Source organism: Protopterus annectens, chromosome 7.part0 (genome assembly GCF_019279795.1).
Source record: "Protopterus annectens isolate FY-2018-M chromosome 7.part0, PAN1.0, whole genome shotgun sequence".
Taxonomy (NCBI): Eukaryota; Metazoa; Chordata; order Ceratodontiformes; family Protopteridae; genus Protopterus; species Protopterus annectens.
The window spans coordinates 1072285152-1072304266 of NC_056739.1; the positions used below are offsets into that span (position 1 = coordinate 1072285152).

At 42.5% G+C, this 19115-nt stretch overlaps 1 protein-coding gene across 1 annotated transcript in view; it reads left to right on the forward strand.

The window, feature by feature from the left end:
* The window catches only part of TRPM7 (transient receptor potential cation channel subfamily M member 7), a 1848525-nt gene that overhangs the window by 981886 nt on the left and 847524 nt on the right, over nt 1–19115 (forward strand). The window contains exon 17 of the mRNA XM_044076371.1: nt 5651–5791. Coding sequence (XP_043932306.1) covers nt 5651–5791 — 141 coding nt within the window. The remainder of the gene's footprint in view (nt 1–5650; nt 5792–19115) is intronic.

A 19115-nucleotide genomic window follows, 5' to 3' on the forward strand; every position in this document is an offset into this window, starting at 1 on the left:
TACCCGCTACTTCTGATTCGCAGGCCTCTACTGAGACCCATTCGGAGTCCGGTATGCCACGAGATGCTTCAATTATGGAACCCGCAGATGTCTCTACCTTAGATGAGTCCAGAGCCGCTGTGCAGGCACCGGCTTCTGAGGGTGTTTTCAGGCCTACAGATTTGTATATTAGATCGACGCCATCTTCAAAACTAAGGCCAAAATCTAAATCTGTGTCTAAAAACTAACGCCTTGGCCACATGTGCAGGCCCCTATGCCTAAAAAACAAATGATCAAAATGGCTGAAGATTTAATTACTCTCATCAGGGGTAGCCAACCCCCTCGTTTTAAGAGGCCTAGGCAATACATTGACTATGAATCTTCTGAACAAGATTCTATTTCTTCTGACTCTTCTAATGAACAGGATTTGTCTATTCCTACTTATGAGGACTCTGATGCAGAAGATTCCATTCCTTCTGCTTCTTCCCCTGAGGATTTTTCTTTTGGGGAAACTTTACATACCTTAAGGGAGCATTTCCAATGGGAAAGTCAGGATGTCTCTGAATCTAAAAAGAGACTTAGGGATTTTCTTCTTCTTCCTCAGCATAGGCCTTTGGCCATACCTCCTGTTCTAGACATTGTTGATGATGTTTTTTCAGAATCTAGTATGACTCCTGATTCTCTGCCTCCGGCTCCTTGTAAGCCAGACAGATACTACAGGGTTTCTGACTCCCACAAATTCCTTTTCAAAAATCCATTTGCTGACCCTGAAACCATTTTTCAGGGTGCCAAGGGCATTAAGGTCTCTACTGCTAAAAACCCTACCCCTTCTGATAGAGATTCCAGGGTGCTGGATAGATGGGGTAAGAAGGTTTACACGTCTGCAACTTTGGCAATCAGGGCTTTAAACTGTCAATTTCATATGCTTAAATATCAACAGCATATCATGGGACTACATATGCTTAAATATCAACAGCATATCATGGGACTACATATGCTTAAATATCAACAGCATATCATGGGACTACTTAAACAGAAAATGATGATAATCTCTGACTGTGTGGAAAATAAAGATTTGCAGGATTTATTACATTCAGCTGAACAAGTTGGAAAATATACTTTGCAATGTGGTTTTGATTCCTTGGAGGCCTCTTGCATGGCTGCTGTAACTGGATCTGTGCTAAGAAGGCATGCTTGGCTCAAAGAGCAAACTCTGCCTGACCATGTTAAAGCAAAATTGTTGGAAGCTCCTTTACAACAGGACCGTCTCTTTGATAATAAGGCTGAAGAAGTGTTAAAAAAGATGGAAGATAAAGCTAAATCTATGCAAACTGTGAAAGATTTCTTACAAGTGCAACCTCCAAGATTTAGTACGCACTGGCCTACTAAAAACTGGTCCTTTCCAGTCCCCTCAAGAGCCGTTCAAGTCAAATCAAGACATTCCAAAGGCTCCAGGTTTCAGTCACAAGGAACTTTTAGAACAAAACAATCTGGAAGCAGCAAGGCACCTCCGTATGGTAAACAGTCTCAATGACTTCCCCCTGCAATCACCAAGCACTTATCTTTTAGCCGCCCCTTTGGGGGGAATACTAGCACTTCATGCACAAAACTGGCAACTCATTACCCAGGACAAATGGGTTTTAAATATAGTATCCCAGGGATACAGATTTCATTTCCACATGTTGCCAATCCCAAACGGATGGCCAGATCTGCCCCCAAATCAGTGGGCAGAGGCCCAGAAACAAGTTCTGTCCCTCATGAACATGGGGGCTATTCAACCAGTACCGGAAGAGGAAAAAGGACAAGGTTTCTATTCAAGACTTTTCCTGGTACCCAGAAAAGACAAATCATGGCATCCAATTCTGGACTTATCCACTCTAAACACATTTCTGGACTTTCCAAAATTCAAGATGTTGACTCTTCAACAGTTACTACCTATGCTAGGCAAAGATGCCTGGTTGGTAACTCTAGACTTAAAAGAGGCTTACCTGCATATCCCAATCAGGGAATCTTGCAGAAGATACCTCCGCTTCAAAGCAGGCTACTTGCATTACCAGTTCTCTGCACTGCCCTTTGGCTTATCTACTGCTTCCAGGGTCTTCAGAAAGTGCCTGGCACCAGTAATTGCATTTTGCAGGCAAAGAAATATTCAAATATATCTATACCTGGACAATTGTCTAATTCAGGCAGAAAACAAGGACATGCTTCTAAAGCATCTGGCGTTTGTAAAAAGGGTTCTAACTTGTCTAGGGTACACCACAAATGAAAAGAAATCACAGCTAGCACCCTCTCAAAAAAATACATTCCTGGGTGCAAGCTTGAATACAACTGCCCTGATGACTTACCTTACGCCAGAAAAGCAAATTCAGTTGGTGACTTACTTCAAACAGGTGGCCACAAAAACCCCGCTATCTGCAAGACAAATTCTGCAAGTTTTGGGGTTCATGGCCTTCTGCATTCTTCTAATTCCATATGCAAGACTGCATATGAGGAAACTTTAGTGGTACTTAAAAAGTTTATGGAGTCAACATTGTCACAGCCTGGAAACAATGATTCCTGTTATACCTTGCCTGCAACTAGAGTTCCTATGGTGGGCAGAGGCCTGCCACCAAAACAAGGGGCTGCCATTCACTCCATCCCCTGCCCCCCAAACCCTGACTACAGACGCATCAGACTATGCCTGGGGGGCTCATCTGGCAGGGAAGTGCATACAGGGCAAATGGAGCCCAAATCAAATGTACTTACATATCAATCAGAAAGAGATGCTAGCTGTACAGAATGCACTGACAGCCTTCAAGGACTACCTTCATCCAGGACAACTACTGATAAAGACAGACAACACCACAGTTATGTGGTACATAAACAAGCAGGGGGGCACACATTCCTACCCCCTTTGCAGACTAGCCATGGCATTGTGGAAACACGGCCTTGACCGATCAAATACAACTACATGCTCAATTCCTGCCGGGAAAGCTAAATACTCTGGCAGACTAATTAAGCAGAAATCTTATGGACCCACACGAATGGAAACTGGAACCACAAGTTTTCAACATGTTGACACGCAAATGGGGGAGCCCAGACATAGATCATTTTGCCTCACCCCAGAACTATCAGTTGGACAAATTCTGAACAAGAATTCATCACAAAAAAGCTTGGAAAGTGGATGCTCTATCATTCAGCTGGAAAAACCTATCAGTCTATGCTTTTCCCCCACTGACTCTGCTCTCCAAAGTTCTACTAAAAGTCAAACTGGACAAACCAAAAATGATTCTGATTGCTCCAGACTGGCCTCGCCAACACTGGTACCCACTCCTGCGCAGTGTGTCACACCTTCCTCCGTGGCACCTACCTCAGACACCTTACCTACTGTCTCAGCAGAACTACCAAATTCTGCACACTCGGCTCCAAATTTTGAATCTTGCAGCATGGCTAATCAACTAATTTCACCTTTGGCATCCCTCAGCAAACCTGTGATGGATGTCATTTTGGAGGGTAGAAGGCCTAGTACTAGAAAGTCTTATGCTGACAAATGGAAAAGATTCTGTGCCTGGACCCAATCAGAAGGTATAAGCACAGCTGTGCCCAATATTCCTCAGATTCTGCAATACTTAACTGAGATGCTTCACAAGGGCCTATCTTTTTCTTCCATAAAAATCCATGCCTCTGCAATTTCAGCTCATTACAATAGAGAACCTCCCGTCTTCTCTAATCCTCTGCTAAAGCAGTATCTCAGAGGGGCCAAACATTTAAGACCTCTCAGGAGAGCTCCAACTGTTGCATGGGACCTCAATTTTGTTTTGGAAAACCTCACTCTCCCTCATTTTGAGCCAGCTGCTACTGCAGACCTAAAATTTCTGTCATGGAAAACAGTTTTCCTTTTAGCAGTCACTTCAGCTAGAAGGATTTCAGAATTACAGGCTCTTATGGCAGTGGAGCCTTTCATAATTTTTCATCCAAACAGGGTGGCTCTCAGGACCAATCCATCTTTCATGCCTAAGGTGGTATCCAGTGTGGCTCTTAATAAGACCATTCATCTGCCAGCTTTCTTTCCCAATCCACAAAACAAGGGTGAGCGGATTCTGCATTCATTGGATGTACACAGACAACTTAGATTCTACTTAAACGGGACAAAATCTCTAAGAAAATCTGAACAACTATTGGTGGCATTTGCTGCAGGGGCAGAGGGAAAGGCTATTTCAAAGCAGACTGTTTCCAAATGGATAAGCCATTGTATTAGTTTCTGCTATGTGCACCATGGTAAACCTATCCCCAAGGGGATCAGATCTCATTCCACCATTGCTGCATCTACTTATGCAGCCTTTCTCAGAGGGGTTCCTACCAGAGACATTCTAGAAGCTGCTACCTGGAGCTCAGTTCATACGTTCACCAAACATTACCTTTTACCTCTCTTCTCTAAATCCACAGCTGGCTTTACCACTGCTGTCCTGCAGGGCCTTATAGCTGCTCCTAATGCTGTATAAGTCCATCCTCCCAACCATAGCTTTGGGATTCTACCCAAATGTAATGACTGCAACAGTGAAACACGAAGAGCATAGTGCAGTTGTGTACACTTACCATAAATGTAGATGTTCAAGTGTATTCACTGTTGCAGTCCTGGTTACCCACCCTCCAGCCCCCTGTTTTTATCTTAATATACCTATCCTTTCTTTTACTATGCTTAAAAGCCTTTTTGGTGTATTTGCTTTTGATTGGAGGTATATTTTTTGGTGTTTTAAATTATATATATATATATATATATATATATATATTTTTTTTTTTTTGCTCCCCATTTGGGGGGGCACCTGACATCTGGGACAAGAAAAACTGATGTAATGGCATCTGCTGCATGTTTTATACCTCTGATGTCATGGAAGAAGGGACAGCAACCGACGCAGGACCCAAGATTTTGTTAATCAGGCCGACTGAGGGCAACCTACCAGCAGATTACCCAAATGTAATGACTGAAACAGTGAACATCTACATTTATGGTAAGTGTACACAACTGTACTTTTTCACAGTAGTGTTGGGGGGAACCACTTCCTGTGCTTCAGGATCGGGTGCGGCACTTTTTGATGACAGCATCTCTTGTGAAAGTGAGTGGTGACCAGCGTGATCAATCTTACTTGGCCCTTTAGCTAGGCATGTGCGAAGAGATAGGTCCATAATGGAAAAACCTCAAAACACCCCTAATGACTGTATGAATGGTGGTCTCTTCCAGTCAACCCCTTGCCCTAATAGTGGTGAGCAAATGTGCAAATGGCCAAATGGCCAGGACAGGGCTGATAATGGACAGCCAGCACTGACAAAAATTGCAAAAAGTGTGCTTTTTTTCCACAGAGAGAGTGAGTAACGTATCTGTCTAGTGTGATATCTGATGGGGAAGTAGAGTCTGGCAACATTTTAACAGCTGTGTATGTAAGGGGATGTGTGTGTGTGTGTGTGTGTGTGTGTGTGTGGGCGCATTTTTTTTTTTTTTGTAGGCATCCAACCCTTAAAGGCTTCTTGAACGTTTACTGGCATTTTGTTACTGTTAGCAAGCTAGTGTCATTCTACAGATTCAGAGGATTCTTTTGAAAATATAAATGCACTCAGTAACCTGTTTGCAAGTGTCTTTGTTCACAGTTTCTTTTATTAAAACTTTATAACACCATTTATCAATTCTTAACTTCAGGACATATTTAAAGAAGCAAGAACTTTAGAGCATTTGGGAATTAAACAGGAAACTGAGCATCAGAGACAGAGACGTCTTCCTTTCACTCAGAAGTTCTATGCATTTTATCATGCACCTATAGTAAAATTCTGGTTTAACACGGTAAGTTTTCTGTTGGTTTTTTTAAAACATTAAGCTTAGTTGTGACTCTTGTGACTGAAAATCAAGACCTTCTACTTATTTGTAACCATTCTCACATATAGTGTGTTTGGACCTGTAGAGAAATAGAAGCTTTATACAGATAATGTGTCTCGATCAACATACCCATTCTCTATAGGCATTCTTTAAGGAACAGACAGAAAGTAGTAAGATTGTAGTATTTTAAAAAGTTTTCCGAATAATTTGACTCATTTATATAAACAGTTCTATTTATGTTTCACATATAAAAGCATTTGCAACATCCCTCATGAAGAGGGCAAATCTCAGTCTAGATATTTGATTATTTTGTAGTCTTGCGTATTTTAGATAAGTTATTGAGAAAAGTGGTGGATTTTCAACTTGAGGATCATTTGGCAGATGCAATTTGCTATATACTTTTCAGCTTATTGTTTGTGTGAAGGTTTAACTTTGAAGTAGTCTTACTGAGGAACTTGGATGATGTAAAAGTGACAGATTAAAAGATCATATGTCAGGGACCTCCCCTCATGGGACTGTGATTGAATTTATCCGGTCTTTAGCATTTTATTTTATTTTACTCTCTCTTTATTATTGTGCCTAAACTTGAGCACCATTCATAATACCATGAAAAAAACAGTGCTTGAGATGATTTTGGCAATTAAAATAGTGTACTTGTCATGCTCAAAATGTTGGACAGTACAAATTTAAGTTGAGGTAACAAAGACATGCTGAATAGATGTTACTTCACTTAATGGTTCTTAAATCCCTGTAATGGACCAGCTTACTAACAGGTACCAGAAATGGTGTAGAAGCAGCTTGACATGGACAAGGGGGGGGGGGTGGCCTGACCATGAAAATACCTTCTACTCCTTCAGTTTCATAGTAATTAAACAAAATAACATAAGTCTGGTGACTGTCTTTTTATAGGAATAGCAGAAGTAACATCGCTTGGAAAGTCAGAGCTTTCCATAATATTCAGAAGTTCCACTGTGCATCTCATCAACTTAGGCATTACAGTTAACCAGAATTAGCCATTGGTAATGATATTGCACTGCATCAACAAGGAAATCGGAGAACTCTTGCAGAAGTGCATCGGAATTCCTGAGTCTATGATTAACAGAAATATGCAGTTCACCCCTAGTCCTGGGACAAGGCATTTCTGCACTTAACTGTTAACTTTGGTTACCTTAAACAATGTTCCACTTTTTTTTTAAGAAGAAAAAGTAACCAAGGAGGTTATGCACCATAAGTGACCAACCAGCACTGAGCAGCAAAATAAAAGAGACAAGCTGAGGAGATTGTGCACCATAACTGGCCACCCAGGAACAATGAACAAAATTAGATAGGTAGGTAGATAGATAAATAGATTGAGTAAAGGGACCTCTCCTGTATTAAATTGCTACAAACTTTGGATCATCACATGCTTTTCACAAAAGTGACATGCTAAATCAGCCAACTGCCTGTCTAATAAATCTAATAAAAATGTAATGTTTTGTCTCCAGATAGACACAGTTGCTTGTTCATGCTCTATGAATGTTTGTATGCAGTATGCATATTTCAAATTTCCAAGTAAAGTTTGTTGACTTTAATAGCTCAAGGGAGATGACAATATCAGGAGGCAGACAATGCAGCGGTGAAGGTGACATTATAATATAGACCGAACTACTTCCATTGTACTTACTTATGTAAAGCTACCATAAAATGTCTCAGTGTTCCAAAACATAAATTAAATAAATGACACCAGTAAGTCTATGTGAGTGGCTAACTTTACGTAGTCAGATTTGGGCAACAGGTAAACTGTAAATGAGTTTTCATTTAGCAACTGCAGTAGTCCCTGAGCTGAGTTAAAGCAGGCTTGATATATATTTCTAGACAGATGTACAAAAATTATAGCAGGCATAGTATATAAACATTGAAATCAGTGAATAATTAACATCGTAGAGTTTTCAAAACACTGTTTAACCTTTAGTTGAAACACTTAAGTTTATCACACAAGCAGTAAATTCAGTAACGTAAAAATTGATCTGAAATGGGGAATTCATCTTCCTCAGCCAGCAAGACCAAAGACTAAAGTCACAGGCCTTTAATCAACTAAGCAGCTGAAACATCCACAGATTAGTACTGTCTTCTTTTACCTGTAATGCTCTGCCAACTTGAGATTTCTTTTACCACATATAAGTGCTCATATTTGAGGAAAAGTCCCAGGCTATGCTGCACCCCCCCATTCAGATTTATACTTTTTGGTGAAAAATGAAAGGTTTTCATGTAAAATTCCTTTCTTGCTGTTCTTTGATGATTTCCTTTGAATCTGTCAGCTGTTCAGGTCAGTCTATTCCTTTTACTGCTCGTCTTATTGAGGGTTTTACTTCTCAGTAGGTATGTGTGTATTTTTCACCTCGCCTTGATGGCCTAGAGTTAGCTTGTGTCCTTTTGTAAATTGTGATGTCTACCCTTTCTGTTGCTTTTTTTGTAAGATTTACTCTGTTAGAGTGACTTTAAACATTAGTGATGAACAGTAGAGATTTAAAACAATGCCCAGATCCGGACACAAGCTCGTATCCTAAGATAAAACACCTTATATGTCTTTTACTTAGGAGAGGAGCGTTTTGCAGTTTAATGTGGCATTTGTGAGTTGTTTACTACTTCTGTTAGTTGTTGTTGTGTCTTTCAGCTTTTCCTGGTTAGGGATCGCCACAGCGGACCTCCGGTCTGCTAATGATTGGCAGTAGATTTTTACGTGCCGAGTTGCCAGCCCTGACACACAACCTTCATCGAAGGTATGCCCATTCACGAATGTCTCCACACAGAAGACGCTTTAGCTGAGAATCGAACAGGACAACGTCTTACTGTAAGGTGACAATGCTACTGCAGCACCACCTCTGTTAGTAGAGATGAGAAAAAAAAAGGTTTCAAAATTGAAAACGAGCTGAGTGTCCACAATGGAGCCTTGAACTTCAGTCACTGTTTAAAGTTTGACTCTGTTGGACTTCTGCACTGAGCTCACAGTTGACAAATCCTGACAAAAACAGAGAAGGCGAGAACAGAAAGACAAATTTGAAAAAGGTGATAGAGACGGAGGCAGCAGAATTGGATTCCTGTCCAGACCCTTTTACTAAGAATCCTCGGACAGAAAAACCTTTATTTAATTTTTCTGTGATATCTAAAATACCAGTAAACATTGTGTCAGAACTGAGCTGTTTCTTCTTTTTCTGACAGTGAAGTTAGAAATTTCTTTGAAGCCCATTGCCTGCAGCATGTTTCAGAATATTCAGGAGTTACTCCATTCATGCTGTTAAATTAGATTGTGAAAAGATGATTGAAGCATTTGTCAGTATCCAGCAAAAGACATCTGTTGCATCTTCCTCCTTTGAATACAAGGAAAGACAGGGGAATCTCATTATTTCAAGTTTTCTGCCAAGACATCCAAGTGCTCTTTGCCATCTCTCTTTTAGGCAGTGATTCCAGTGAGGCCATATTTCAACTTCCTGGCAACAGTGTTATGATCAACATATCAGCTGTGGTCATAGTCTCCACCTTCTGTGTCAACTTTGTTTCAGGTCTCTTGTCTGCATCAGAAACTTCTTCAGTCCTGGGTCTTAGGGTCAACCTGTCTATCAGTTTCAGCACTGATACTATTAGGGCCATTGCTGACTTCATTTATATTTGCTTCCCAGGTTTCAGGGTTAACACTTTTGACATCAGCCCATGGCTTGACATGAATCTTGGTCCCATTGTTGGAGTCAGCTAGAACTATCATTTCAATGTTAGCCTCTGTTAGTTACTGCCATAGGCACCAGGAACCAGTCTCATTTCCTTCTAAAGTGGCATCAGTGTTGACCTTGACACCAGCAATGCAGAATATACTGCATATACTTCCCTCAACACCTGTCAGTGTCTTCATCTCTTCATATAAGAAACTTTCTTGTCTGATACCATAGCTATTTACCATTTTTCTGAGTATAATAGAGCAGTTGGAGGACACTTGCAGGATTACTCCTGTATATCTGGTCTTCATCATTTTCAGATCCATCACCTTTGAGGGATGTAGGCTGTCCTAAGGAATCTCTTACCCAGCATATTGATAGAAGCATTGAATTCCCAAGTTCTGAGAGATTGTTGACTTAATAAAGTAGAGGGGGTGGCTGACAGTCCTCAAGACCTCCCCACAATGAATTCTGTATGAGGCTTTCAGTACCACCCATCCTTTTTCTTGGCTGATACAGATGACAGGATTGTGAGCTTTGTGAATAAGATAGCATGGGAAAACCATTATATTGTAGCACATTTCCCAAGGGGTCCACCCAAAGACTGGAATTCCTGGTCAGTGCTTTTTCAAGCCATATTCTGTTGTTGCTGTAGCAGCCCTTGAAAAAAGCTCTTACTTCATAATCATGAATACAGGGCCATTGACAGATCTAGAAATGTATACGTTTTCACTGTGATTCACAGAAGGGCTAACTGATGAAGTGACATAATCACTGAGGATTTGCCTGATAGAAACCTGAAGTAAAAGATGCAGTCTGAGATGGCAACCATAGAATCTGCTGTAAACTTTCCAGTGTGTCTAACTCATAATTCTGAAGGTGGTGCATTGAGAGCATACCAAAGTTAACCTTCTTAGCAATCTTTTTAGCGGTTCTGCGCTTTTCTGTCCGTAAGCAAAAACTCTTCTAAAGAACTTGGAGAAAGAGGGCAATGCCCTCATGGCTGCTGTTATTAGACATTCAGACATCCCAATGCATGTTACCCAAAATGTGGAAGAATCCACTTCACCTGTGGTTTCATTATGGCCAGCAACAGCAGCAAAATAACCGAAGATTTTGTAGAAACCAGCATGTCATTGACGTCTTCCAGAATGGTACTGGCCAAGAGGCCAAGATTCATAGGTTCATAGGTTGGTACTAGGCTATCAGCCCTAGGGCCTATACAAGCCTAGCCATAACAATTCCCTGGCTATTTCTTCCCACATTATTTACTTTCCTGGACCCCTGTCTAGCAGGGCGACTGACGTGATCCCTGGGGTGAATTTCCTTTCTCCCATCCAATCATCAAGGTTCTTCTTGAAGAGGTCCAAAGAGGCACTCTGCTTGACATGTATGGGCAATCTATTCCAGAGTCTGGGGAGTCTCTGGGTCAGGAACCTATCCCTCCAGCATGTTTTGTTTATTGTGATGACAAGGTTTAGATCCCTGGAGCGTGTAGCTCTGAGGGATTGGGATTTCTTTAAGTGTAGCATGTCCAACAGCTCTGGGTTTGACATGGCCTTGTATGTTAAGCAGAGATCGCCTCTGATTAGACGATATGCGACAGAGTATAGCTGGAGGGGGTATTGTGTCCCTCCAGCAGTCCAGTTCCTGAGACCTGATTGTCCTACTCTGGAGGCATTCAGCTTCATCTTCAACTCTGTTAAGGTATTTTTCACAAAACACTAATTACACAAACAGCAAGTACAATAAAATGCATAAAAGTGAATAAAAACACAATTAAATTTATCATGTACAGTATAATACAGTAATACAGAATACAGATCATTCCTTTCTGCCAAAGAATATCTCAAATAAACAAGTTTTAAATTACCTGCAGAAGCCGACCAAATAACATTGTTGAAGCCACTGTCATAGCAAGTTCCATAGATGAGGCACCAGAAAAGAAAATTAATGAGTTCCTGATGTCTCACAGCTGAAGTAACCACTAGCAGTCCCAGGGAGGCTGAATGTACTGCCCAGTGCAATTTGGCATGATAAATTCCTTCATATATGAGGGACACAAATCATGGATGGACAGTTATTCTGCATTAAATTAGAAACCAATGTAGGCTGTGTGTGAAACAGGCATTATACCGGTAACAAGATATACCAGTCAGGAGCCTAGGAGCAGAGTTCTACACCACTTGCAAATGATGGTGTTAAGTGTTAGAAAATTCCTTGTATAGGGCATTGAAGTAGTCCATTTGGGAAGGAGGCCAACAAACAGCTGAAAAGTCAGCTTGAGGTAGAAAGTGCTTAATACTGGAGATGTCTTTCATATCAAAACAGAATTTTTTTTCTGTAGCAGGTACTTGGTTATGAAATTAGAGCCTACAGTCCAGGACTACTCCTAAACTATACACACCTTATCAGCAAACTCAGGTATCTTACCAACATAGGTATTGTAGTTGGGGGGGGGGTAGTAAATTCCTTTAAGGTTGCATTTGGAAGAATCCCATGAACAACACAGTGTCACAGATGGAGCTTTCTCATTTGCTGACATTGATTTGACACTGTCTTGCTGCTCGTCTTCTCTCAGGCAAGATCCTCCTTTACAGAACATGGTGTTTGCATCATGTAGACTTGCTCAGTCTCCACAGCAGTATGCATAAAAGCCAAGGGATTTCTGTCCGCCACTATTTACCTACATCTGAAAGCCAGATTTTACATGAGAGTTCTTCATTGTACCTAAAAAGTTCAGTAGTCTCAGTTGTTGGATACCATGATGCAGTACATGAAGGTTTTTAAGTCTTGCATTTCACTCAAATTGGTGGCTTCACTTACCAAGTCTAAATCTAGGCAGTGGATTCCTAGTCCTCACTACTGCTGTGGCTCTCACCACAGATGTTTCTGTCAGTGGATATGGGGCATATCAAGGGTAGACTGTCTAAAAAATATGGTCATGAACTGAGGCCTGTGTGCACATCACAATTTTAGAGATGAAGCAGTTCTTCTCACATTAAAAACCTTTAAGGACTCCACTTCAGTGAACTGTTGCCATAAACAATGACAGCTTGTTAGTGATTTGCTACAGAGGTGGGATCTCACTCTTGACTCCTTCTTGAGAAGCAGTATGGGATTTGGCTATCTCTATGAACTGCATTTTGATAGCCACCTGTATTCCACAGGAGGCAAATCCTCTATCAGACAAACTCAATCATTGCTTACTGATGTCACACGTGTGGTTGTCAGCCTGTCAGTGATGCAGAAGATTTTGTGTTACTGGTGCAAGCCTTGCTGCAGTATATTTGCATCCCTGAGCAATGCCAAATGCAGCAGAATTCCTTTTCCTCATCCTTCTTCTGGGGACCATCCCAGGTATGCTGTCATCCAGAAATGATCCCCAGGACTTGTTTATATTTTATCCATTTCCGCTTATTCTTACATTTTATTCAGAAACCAGGCTAAACAAGTCTACAATCACTCTCCATAGCCCCCTTTTGACATCAGCAAATTTTGTTCCCTTTGCTTTAGGTACTTCTTCTGGAGAAGCTACTTTACTATTAGGTCTGAAAGAGTTAAGGACTAAAAGGAACAAAGGTACTGGTTAGTAAAACAATGCTCGATGTGTTAAACAACAGCATAAGTCTCTCTGTAGAATCAAGTTGCCACCATCCACTGCCATCTTCGGTGTGTGCCCATGGTAGTGCCACATAATGAAGTTGGAGGATTCTAGTTTTGCATTTCATTATCTGATGTTCCCATGCTCTGGTGTCACATGACATGACATGATTCCATGTGCCATAACTGGAAGGTGCACCTAGTTTGTGACTTTGGCACTTCTTTTCTTCCACTTGCACAAGTCAGATCTCAGTCCTGACTTGCAGCCTGCATTGTGGCTAAAAAGGGTCCGGAGACAGTCTTCCTACTTGGTAAACAGTAAATAAGCCTAACTTAAGTTGGTGTAAAAAAAATGAAACTCCCAATAACACATTGTAGAAAGATTTTTAATGACGGAACTTTTCAGTCCTAGAATCCTTTTTCATTATGGAGCAGTCAGTGTATCACTCTGTCTTCAGCAGTCTATCATATCTAGAGAGTTTAACATGAGTGTTTGTATTGGAACTCAGATGTTGTTTTTAGAGACAATTCTTTATGCACTACATCTTCATTTGGAGGCACAATTTCAGGAGCCTGGCAGCAGCTCTTCACTATTGTTATTCTCATAATCTTGATTTTTCTTGCAGCAGAACTGGTTGTAACATTTCTTGTTGCTCTTCTTCCGGGGACCTCATTTTGCATTTATTTGTCTTGTACAGATGTCTGCATGTCCTGTACAACCTATTTCCTTTGCTTACCCTGATGTTCTTGCCTATTTTCTACCCACACACAGTACAAAAAGGCCATTCATCCTTTTGCATTCTGTACAGTTTAGAGGGCTTCAACTTGTGTATTAATTTATTTCGCAGATCTGATGCTGTCATTTTCATTCGTTCTTCAACCTGTGGGTTTCGGATCCGACCCTCGGATCTGACTCAGCCGCTTTACAAGCTTAGGATCCAAAACTCAAGCTCCTCCTGTCCATCCTATAATTCCTCATTCCCCCAGATTACCCCTTATCTTGTTTGCTGCTCCAGAGCTCCTGTAAAAGCTTTCTTGGTAAAACCATAAGTTGGCCTTAAGCTGTGTTTTCCTTGACTCATTTTTACTATCCTTTCCTCCCTTTATACCTCTTGTGTCTTAAAGTTATTAACAAAAAAAAAAAGGTTTTGGTGTAACTAGACATTCCTGTGCCTTTTTCTGTACTGTCCTTTCCTCCTCTTCCTTATCTGATGCCTACACAAGGAGTATGTTTACTGCCTAGGTCCAGTGCACCTGGACAGTTCTTGTGGAATTTGTGAAGGCTTTAATCCACGAGCACTGGCAGACCGTAGGAAAAAGCTCATTTTAAAGGGCTTGCTTGCCACTTCTGCTCCTTCTGTCCCTTCCAGTTCAGGGGCACAAACTCCTATCAAGAAACATAATGAGGCCAGGGAACATAGAAAGTGTTCCCCTGAAAGATCCTCCGAGCTGCCCAAAAAGGCTTCAAAAACCTCGGATCTGAAAACTGTGGATCCAACAATCCTGATTTCTCCTTCGGCCCCCCCAGTGCTCCCCTGTCACTTCGGAGCCAGCTGTCTCAACACAGAGTTCTCCTCTCAAGGAGGCCTCTCCCACTAGAGTGTCCAGGCCACCATTAGTGTCCTCTTCTGTCAAGTCTTCCCAGAGCTTGTCCGAGCATGAAGTGGATAGACTGGTGAGACAGTTTCTCAAGACACTGACCCAGATGAGGGAAGTTGCCAGCTCCATCCTCTTCCAGGTCCATGAGCACACATTCTCCCTTCCATCCTGTAGCTCCTTCTCTGATCCTACCTCCTACTTCGGAGTTGTCAGATCTGGTGGCCGCAAGAACAGAGAAGTCTGATCTGGTAGTAGTTATGGCTTCTAGTCTGACCACTTCCCTGAAGTGCAGGGCACCAACAGTGTTGGGGCTCAGTGCACCTCTGAGCCAAAGCTTTGATGTCGAGTCTGGGGGGCTTACTTTGACTCTGAAGGTTTTGGAGTGGTCACTTACCCTTGGAGCTTGGCATTCGAAAGCTCAACGCAGACTCCCACTTCAGAGTGGAGGATTGCGGGGCCTCCAGATACATCTGCTCTGTAGCTTCATCTCCAGAGCTTCTACTCTAGGGTCCTCGTAGTCCATCTGCCTTCAGTGGGGTGGAGAAGGTCTTCTCCCACCGCAGGGGCCTCCCAGTTAACTCAATATCGGATCTGACCCACACCTCCATGGAATCTGTAACTGAGACCTCATGTCTACCACTGGAACAACTGCTCCTGGAAAGTTTCCAACCTTTTCCAACTGTGGGACCCCAGATTTCTTCTGATACCTCCTGAGAGCACTCCACTTGGGAGGTCCTTCAAAAAAAGAAGTGTAAAAGGAGACACTTGGATTCTCCACATGAATCTATCACTACTGACCCTGACTTTGAGGAAGGTGAGGGGTCCCCTAGAGCTACACCTGATGATGTCTCCTTTGCTGACATCTTAAGAGATCCTCCATCAAAAAGGTGGATGGTCCTCAAAAAAAACATAACCCAGTGGAGACTGTGCTTTTGGAGGCTTTTGGCACTGGCCCTTCTGCATCCTGGGTGTCCCTCCCTGCGGATCCACTTATTGACTTCGTATCTACCAGAGCATGTAAGAGTCCGTACACAGTAGAGCCCATACCCAAATGGGCAGATAAGATACTCAGTACCCCCTAGACAGATTGCACTGGATCAGAGGGATCCCTGTAGATGTCATGGTTGTTGAGGCAGCCACTAAAAAGGAGCTTGCTCAGTAAAGCTCCACTGTCCATCCCCCTAATAGGGAGTCTAGGGCTTTCGACAGATTTGGAAAGAGGGTTCATGCTTCAGCTATGTTTGCTTTGCAAGTGCTAAATTGCTTATCTCAATTTACCAGGCTACAGAGGGACTTAATTAAGGAACTGTCTAGCTCAGTCCCTGAGTCCACATCTGATGAGGAACAGAAGACCTTCTCCTCCAGAATGCCACTCTTCAGTCAATATCTAACTCATCCATGAGGTTGATATTCCATGCTACAGAGGGCACCTCAAAGCCACCGGTTCCGGCATTGCCATTAGGCGTTATGCCTGGATGCGGTTGTGTAACTTTGCACAACTTTTCAAGGCATCATTTGTCAATGCACCTTTTGATGGTGTGTCATTGTTTGGCCTCACAGTCAGAGATGCACTGTCCCGTAGCGAGAAAGATGGAAAGACTTTGTCTGCTGTCTGGATCCATTTTTCCACACCACAGAGATCCTTCTACAGGATTTAGCGTGGTGGGAAACAACTGTGGTTCAAGAAGTCTCATGGTCCTTTTAAGGAATCAGGAAGCTCAGGGAGACGTTTCCCCCAGGGGTAGAGGAGGAAAATGTTATAGTGGTAGATGCTGCCGTTGGAGCAGAGGGAGTCCAAAAAATCAAGTGTCTTGAGATTCTTTTTCAGACAGACCCTTCCAGCATCCCGGAAGGGTTTCCCAATTGCCTTTCTCTGGAGGCAGTCTGGGGGCGCTCATCCTTCCACCCAGAAGCTAGGCTAGCCATCACAAATGACCGATGGGTGTAAAGTATCTTATCCAGAGGATACTCTGTTCCCTTTTTAAATCTCCCCAAAACAAAAACTTACCTCCCCGATGTGCTGCCCAATCAGATGGAGGCAGCAGTTGTAAAAATTTCAAAGCTGCTCCAAAAAAGAGTCCTCTAGGAGGTCCCTCCCACCTAAGTAGGATCGAGCATTTACTCAAGGTTACTTTTAGTTCCAAAGAAGACGGGAAATAAGGCCACTTTTGGATCAAACATCTCTGAGCAAATCGGTAAGGACCTCGAAATTCAAGTTGGCCATGATCCAACCTGTCTTACTACTTCTGAAGATGGATGACTGAATGTGATCGATAGACCTGATAGATGCGTACTGCCATATCAAAATAGACAGGTGCTCCAGTTGGTATCTTCACTCAGGCTGGGAGCCAGTTATTTCCATTTCCAGGTGCTCCCATTTGGTTTCATCACAGCTCCCAGGGTGTTCACCAAATGCATGGCAGTAGTTGCAGCTCATCTCAGACTGCTGTGGATGACTGGCTTCTAACCGCTTCGACCAGGCATCTGCACATCCAAGCCAGGGACTACCTGTTGTGACTATCTTCCACTCTCAGCATAAAAATCAACATGCAGAAGTCACAGTTATTACCTTTTCAACTGATAGACTTTATTGGAGCATGTTTGGATACAACCAAACTGTGGCCTACCTACCTTCAGACAGAGTTTTGACCCTGAGGCTGCGTATCTCGCAGATCCTAGCAATTCCAGACCCTCCAGCAAAATTAGTGCTCAGGGTGTTAGGTTGAATGGCTGCCACAGTAACTCTATTATATACAGCACACTTGCACATAAGTATCCTACAGTGGACGTCATCAGTCCAGTGGTCTTTACACCATCATCCACTGAACCAACTGATCAAGCTTTCACTCGTTTGCAAAGATTCTCCCTTTCGTGGCTTCATTTTTCAGAAGTCAACCAAGGATGCCCCTTTGTTCATCCCTCACCAAGCACCATGCTGACCATTGACACCTCCCAGCAGGGGTGGGGGTGGGTCATTTTTGGGATGGACTGTCCAAGGCACATGGACTTCTCAGGAGACCAGCTTGCATGTCAGTGTCCTGGAGATGACAGCTGTCCTAGTATTGTAAGCAGTACACAGCTTTCTCCCTCTAGGGACTATTTCAATTCAGACAGACAATATGCCTATGGTGTGGTACATCAGCAAGTAGGGAAGAACCAGATCTTACCCACTGTGTGAAGAAGCACTGAGAGTGTGATAATGGGCGATATCTACCAACCACTTTCTAACTGCAGTGCACATTCCGGGGAGGTACAACTTTCTAGCAGATAGGTTTAGCAGAGTCTTAGTGATGCTTCACGAGTGGTCTCTAAATCAGTCAGTGGCAAATATGATATTCCTCATACGGGCTCAACCTTGCTGTGATCTCTTTTCTTCCCCCCTCAACAGCAAGTGCAGAAGGTTCTTTGCCTTGATCCCCCCTCAGGGACAGCCAGCAAAAGATGCTGTTGTCCATGTTTGGCCCCCTGATCTACTTAATGCATTCCCCCTTTTACCCCTAATTCCAAAATTTCTTCATAAAGCACATGGGTTGAAGAGCAAAGTAATCCTCATTGTTCTGGTTTGGCCTTGCCAAGTCTGGTTCACCTTCCTTTAGTCTCACCTGATTTGCCCTACCTGAACACCGGAACCACTTCCAGATCTATTGTCCCACCCCTCAGGGCAGACTGACCTGGATCTTCAAGGCCTAAAGTTGACCACATGGTTTCTCCAACTCCAATGATGACTAGACATTCCAGGCTTTCGTCCTCAGTCCAAGAGATTCTGATTTCTTCTTGCAAAATATCTACTAGGAAAATAAGAGTAAATGGAAAAGATCCTTCATCTGGGCTCAGTAGAAGTTAATAGATCCTTTACAGCTCCTGTCCCTGTCGTATTGGATTTCCTGGCCCTCATCTTCCAAAATGAAGTCAGCTATTACATTGTAAAAGTTCAATTGGCAGTTATTTCAAATTTTCACATTGGAGAAAACTCTTCCTCTCTAGCTTCATCAAAACTATGCAAGGCTTTTCTCAGGGGTACCTTTTTAGTTAGTCCCCCAATCAGAGATCCAACTCCTCCTTGGGACCTAACTTTGATTTTACAGGCATTAGTTTTTCTCCCTTTTTAATCTGCAGTTTAGGTAGATTTAAAGTTTATTTCCTGGAAAACAGCTTTGTTAGTAGGCCTTACGTCAGCAAAAAGAGTTTCTGAACTGCACACCCCTCTATTTGAAACCTCCTTATTTAATTTTCCACAAAGACAGAGTATCTTTGCAGGCCAGTCATAGGCGTGTATAGGTGTGTACTAGGCTAATCAAAATTTCTGTTGAGAGGGCTAGTGAGGTGCTCTGCTTGACATGTATGGGAAGTCTATTCCAGAGCATGGGCAGTCTCTGGGTTATGAACCTGTCCCTCCAGCATGC